General features: G+C 35.9%; 1 protein-coding gene across 1 annotated transcript; it reads right to left on the bottom strand.

Moving 5' to 3' along the window:
* Positions 1-396: 396 nt before the first annotated feature.
* Positions 397-5,174, bottom strand: LOC21398930 (fimbrin-2). The gene is made up of 14 exons (XM_024168428.1): positions 4,807-5,174; positions 4,519-4,689; positions 4,189-4,430; positions 3,910-4,081; positions 3,711-3,749; positions 3,145-3,213; positions 2,929-3,045; positions 2,581-2,792; positions 2,298-2,453; positions 1,912-2,111; positions 1,608-1,765; positions 1,255-1,351; positions 898-989; positions 397-755 (listed from the first exon to the last, which is right to left on the bottom strand). The coding sequence occupies exons 1-14, from the start codon at positions 4,891-4,893 to the stop codon at positions 570-572; spliced, it is 1,998 nt and encodes a 665-aa protein (XP_024024196.1). The 5' UTR covers positions 4,894-5,174; the 3' UTR covers positions 397-569.
* Positions 5,175-5,717: the final 543 nt, after the last annotated feature.

The following is a 5,717-nucleotide window of genomic DNA, read 5'->3' as shown; positions in this document are numbered from 1 at the left end:
AAAAGAAAATTTACGTGAAAAAAATATTTTTACTAGTCGTGAATGAATTATTTACACAGTAAATGAATAATTTACCATGTAAACTGCTATTTACTTAAAATAGTTTTAAATATGCTATTTACTTCATATAGTTTCATGAATATGCAATTTACTAGATTCTCCCCAAAAAAAAAAATCACCTTCTGATTTGTGTCAAAAATATGTAGAAGTTTCAGATTCGTACCACACAAATGGATTAGTTAAAATCTCAAACGTCAACAGAAAAGTTGTGACATAGAAATAAAAGTCCTGGCATGCCATATAATCTTTTCATTATTTAATTAGTAAATATAATTCTCAAGAAATTGCCAACAATTTTAAAATGAGGATATAACTATTCACATTCACAAATGTATATTTTTTCCAACAAAATTTTCTTTCGAAATACTTGAATTCCTGCTATTTCATACACTGATTTCACAATCAAATTTTCCAAAAAAAATAAAAACCATACGAGGCTTGAGACAAGCAACTTATATAGCAAAAGCTCTAAAACAGTACCATACATGCACATCACAAATATATACGCATTATAGATGTCCATTCTCGTCCATTGATGATTCAGAGGAAGAGTCGTCCATTGTTGAATTTGAGATGGTCTCCAAATGGCTAGACGCCTCGCTATCCGATATCCCGGAGGGTCTGTCCTCAACCGGTTGTTTCAAGAACCAGAACATGATGCTTGCAGTCAATGTAAGGATCATTTTTTGGTTCACCTGAATACAATGTCAATTGTTAGACGCCACATAAAATTTTGGTAGATGAACAAGAGCATTAACACTTGAAAGGAAATGAAAATAGAGAAGATAAAATGAGCAGATATACTAATTCATCCAAAATTATGATCCAAAACGTTACCTCAGTTACGTCTTCGGGCAACAAAAAGATCGAACATCCGAGCTTCCGCGCAATGCTGATTATGTATGAGGCGTTCATCTTTTTCTCCTCATCTGAATTGCACAAGATTGATAGAATATATCAAATACAAGAAATCAAGAGTTTGATCTTCCTGTTTTATTCACCGTCCGTCCATTTATAATTTTACGTGTCACATAAAACGTCATAGCTACCGGATTTGTTTATCGATTTCGCTTGAAAGTTTCTTAAATTTCTAACCAATTAAGAGGACGTGTCAAAATTTGTTTCACTAGATAGAGAAAATAGACACAGGATTTGGACTTAAAATGTAGCACGTTAAAATAGAGGAAAACATACCAGTCACCCCTTTGGTGACAAGACTCCAATTTACAGCTCTATGCTGCACAGCACTTAGTAGCTCTAGGAAAAAAATGCCGTCTGACAAACTCTTGTCCTGTAAAAGCCAAACAGTAATAATTCAGTCAATTTAAATACTTTGTTACCCGTTTGTTTCATGGGCTTAAGTTTTAACAGAATGTGAAAATACTGTAGTGAAAAAATTTGAATTGTAGTTTAAAAAAACTAAGGTCATTTTCGAAATGTTAATACTAGAACGTATACACAATGCTTTTTATTTGTTTATTTTTGCTAAAGTGCACAAGGGTTTCTATTCATATGGCTCAACCACAAAGTAAGGACTCAAATGGTACCCTAAAACTGTCCATGCGACTTTGGCTTCCCGAGTTGCTGACTTTGGTGTTGGCCCATTCTAGAATATCAGCATCAGTAATTTCCTTCCCATGAGAGTGAAATCTCAAGTTTTTTAGCAATTGGAGGATGTTGTAACGCATCAATTGCCATAAATAAGCTGAAGAGAAGAGCCAAAACTAAGTCAGAATACAAAAAATAAATGAACAAATAATAATATATAAGACCAAACCATGTTCCTTTGATTCTGAAATACAGAAGCCTGAAGGTAAAAATACGGTTATGGATGTTAAGCACAAGACATACCAAGTATCAACTTTTTGTTCCCCTGCACAATATCATTTCCGGCAATATTTACTAGGGAAAACTTCAATTGTTTCCCTATTTTCACAACTTGATTACAGTTTTCTACTTTTCTGAATGGCATTTTAATAGGAGGCTTGTTTGCGATCTTCCAATTCACGATCCCCGGCGAAACCTTGTCTAGTGTCTCGAGGAGCACCCACCTGTAGAAGCCAACATATCACTTTAGTATTGTCAGAGGGAAATTAAGATAAAGCAGGATGAAAGTACTTGAGAGAATAGTTTCCATGAAGACAATGGTTAAATTGAATTTGACTTATTTATGTTAAAAGCTTAGGACAAAGTAAGATATCATCATGAAAAGAATAGAATAACAATAGATGCTTCACCCATTTCTAAGGTCTTCAAAGACATTGTTAATATATGTTGAATTTCCCAGACTGTTCATCCAAAAGCGAAAGGCTCTCTCTTCTCTAGAGATTTGTGTGTCATCAGGCGAAGTATCAAGGAAAGATATCTGCTTTGTTTGGGTTGAGAGCCCATTCCTACATGTGAATGAACAATTTTTAGTCCTTTTAATGCAAACAGGCGGGCTTTGCTTTGGCCTCACAATGCAAAAGAAATCATGCTTACAGAAAAAAAAAAAAAAAAAAAAAAAGAGATGATTCTCACCTATGCTGGAAAATATGTGCAACAAACGCAAGATTCAGATTCGGAGAGCCTTCGACGATATCTTTTGCAGTTAGGTATCTCTTGCATCCCATTCTTTCAGCATGTGCAAGAACTAATTTTGCTCTTTCTAAAGGATCCTTTGCGGCCAAGGCAGATGGTTTACTGTGCTCAGGTGCAAGAACATTTAAGAGGTGAGCGTAAGCCTCCGCGTCCTGCAGGAAAATTCAATCTCTTACAGGGTTCGAATATAATCAAGGAGAATTGCAGAAAAAAAAAGTTTCTTGTTTGCCAAGTAATAGAATTGTAATTATAATTTTCTCTTTACAACTTGTTCTTGTTCTCGAGTACCTTTACATCAGAGGAGAAGTTTGTGACTATCTTTCTGTATCCTGATTTCTTCAGCTGAAAATTCATCCACCTCAGTAATATCTTCTCTGGTGGAAGACTCATTAACTCTTCAACATCCTAATCATTTCGAATATAAGAGGACAACACAATATCAGATAACTTGTTGATTTAAGAACCATCACTACCAAAAAAGCTTGGTACTTGGTACATTTTTACCTTGCTATCATCAACCAACTCTACCAACTGAGGTGTTTTTTTCAAGTTGAGGTCGGCCAGTAATTGTATCTATATAAAACAGAAACAATTAAAAATTTCATCAGTTATTGTTTAGAATTCAATATAAGATGTTATATAGAGTGTTCCATGGATAAGGTAAGAAGTTGAAAATTGATCGTGCTGATAACTGTAATAGATGTTCATTTCTAATTCTCCCCCTTCATGTGTAGGCCTGGACAATATCAGAGGGTGACAAAATCCAAAAGAAAATGCCCGACTTTAGGCCGGAATTTCAGAGGAGAGCAGAGAGGGGAAAACGTGAAAACAAACAAAGGAGCACACATTGAGGTTCAAACTCAGGACCACCACCTTTTATAGATATTAGTTTTACCAACTCTCCTAAAAGCTTAAGTTAATAGGAAGTGGACCAACAATTAGCGCTCATTTTTCGATGGACCGATGCCATCCCTATTGGTAATTTGTCAATTCTCCTAAAAGTTTAAGTGAACGAAAGTGGGCAACATCTGTATTTAGTAAAAGTCCAAAAATAATCACAAAAATCTTACCTTGATTATCTGAGAAATCAATCCAAGCACCAGATGACGCTGAAAACAAAAGAAAACAGGATATCAATCACACTATGGAATAGAACTAAAAAGTATACAATACAGAGCTATTAGAAAACGTGAAAGACCCCCTAAGGAACAACCGATAAGATTAAAAACGGAAAACAATAGATAGAAAGTATGCTGAATGTATACATACTCTTCCTTCAATGAAATCCTGAGTCCCTATGTTGACTACGGTGCATCCAATAGCCTTGGCAGAGTTGAGGCAAAGTGTATGGTTTTCATTTCTTTCCCATGGATTAAGCACTCTCTTAGTATTAATAGCTCGTTCATCAATCGTTCCAGGAACAGCCACATTGATTAACTTACTACATCCAAAAAAAAAGTTTCCAAAACATCAAATCCCTATGCTCAAAACAAACTAACACAATGATCAATAGAAGAGCTAAAAAAACAAGAGACTTTGTTAGATCACCATAAAAGTACTCCGTCTTTCGTGATCTCGAACAGATCATTGGTGGAAGCATCAATTGGAAGGTATTTCTTCAAGAAGTCATCTCCTGCGAGGTAGTTATTGATGTGGGCGACATATGAGGCCTTCTCGGATTCGCTGATCGTGTGAAGCAACGTTGTCGTCGCAGCCTTGAGAAATGCCGATGAGTTTTTCGCAGCGCTTCCGGTTCTAGCACTCGCGTGAGCATTGAGATTCAAATAAACCTGTCACATATATTAATACATTCATCTAAAAGTTTTCACTTTCGTCACAAACTTTTGCATCAAATGTAACTGAAAGCGAGAAACGGACCCTGAGGAAGAACTCGAAATCGACGTCGTCGTCGAGTTTGTGGTGAAAGTTCTGGATAAAAGAAGCTCTCTCTTCCTCGGTCAGATTCTCTCCAACGACTTTCAAGTTTGACATTCTTGAAGCCAGGTCTCCCACGGTAAGCCTTCCACTCTCTCTCCTCATGGTGGTGAACTTCAAACACCAATCAATCGCCATGGAAAAACCGAACAAAGATAAGATCTTCAAAAATCTAGGAATGAGAAAAACAAAACAAAACAAAAAAAAGGAAAATGAGAAGAAATTTCTTACGTGGGACTTTAAGCTGCGAAGCTCGACTTGCGTGAACTGGTTTTGAAGCCACGGATCTGAAACCAGAATGCCCACGTAGCCCGACATTTCTTAAACTCCAAAAAAAAAAACTGGATTTACTAGATAAAGATCTTCTTCTTCTTCTTTTTCCTGTTCTTTTGGATTTAGAGAGAAGAAGAAGAAGAAGAAGAAGAGCTCAAAGCTCGACGCTCAAACAACTTCTTCTTGTTGGGGTGATTTTTTTTTTTTTTTTTTGGTTGGTTTGAAGAAAAATCAAAATGGAAGTAGTAGTAGTAATAGTAGAGAGGAGAGAGATGGGATGTGAGGGCCAAGAGGGTTGCGTTGGGACGGTGTAGAGCTGTCAGTGTTCAAAGTTGGTTCCTTTGATTAGGAATTTCAAATTATGGCCATCTTCTCTTATTTCTCTCTCTCTCTCCCCCTTCCTCTTTCTCTCTCTTCCAAGTAAGCAAAGAGAGTGGGAAGTGTTTGCCAAACCATTGGAGCTGGGCCCACAGTGTCGTATGCCAAAATTCAAATTATGACCTGCATGTCCCTTGCATACTGTAGTTTGGCCGTTAGAGAAGTTTTCTTGTGACTAGCGTTAAACATGGATTAGTCCAAGATTTGAAATTTTTATTAAACTCGTAAAAGCATCCAAGGTAATTTACATACATGTTTGTTTACCTCATAAGAATCGGTATTATATATAACATTTACATAAATAAAAGGTGTGATATTATAAACCGGTTGATTTTACTAGTTCGAATCATAATTCAATATTTTACTACAGCATTTTCTCTCACAAAAATTTAAATTTAACTTTTTTTACTACAGTGTATTCTCTCGTATGAATTCACATTTTTTACTATAGTGTATTCTCTCATATGAATTCACTTTTTTTAACTCAAATT

Source organism: Morus notabilis, unplaced genomic scaffold (assembly GCF_000414095.1).
Source record: "Morus notabilis unplaced genomic scaffold, ASM41409v2 Scaffold52, whole genome shotgun sequence".
Lineage (NCBI taxonomy): Eukaryota > Viridiplantae > Streptophyta > Magnoliopsida > Rosales > Moraceae > Morus > Morus notabilis.
The sequence above is the reverse complement of the archived record's forward strand: the minus strand, read 5'-3'. Positions and strand labels throughout refer to the sequence as shown.

Bases quoted from the DNA above. Each gene is read 5' to 3' on its own strand.
- LOC21398930 (XM_024168428.1), bottom strand. From the start codon at position 4,893: ATGTCGGGCTACGTGGGCATTCTGGTTTCAGATCCGTGGCTTCAAAAC. The intron at 990-1,254 runs GTATGTTTTCCT...TGTGCAATTCAG, and splicing joins TGTCACCAAAGGGGTGACTG to ATGAGGAGAAAAAGATGAAC. The intron at 756-897 runs GTAACGTTTTGG...CATTGTATTCAG, and splicing joins TGCCCGAAGACGTAACTGAG to GTGAACCAAAAAATGATCCT.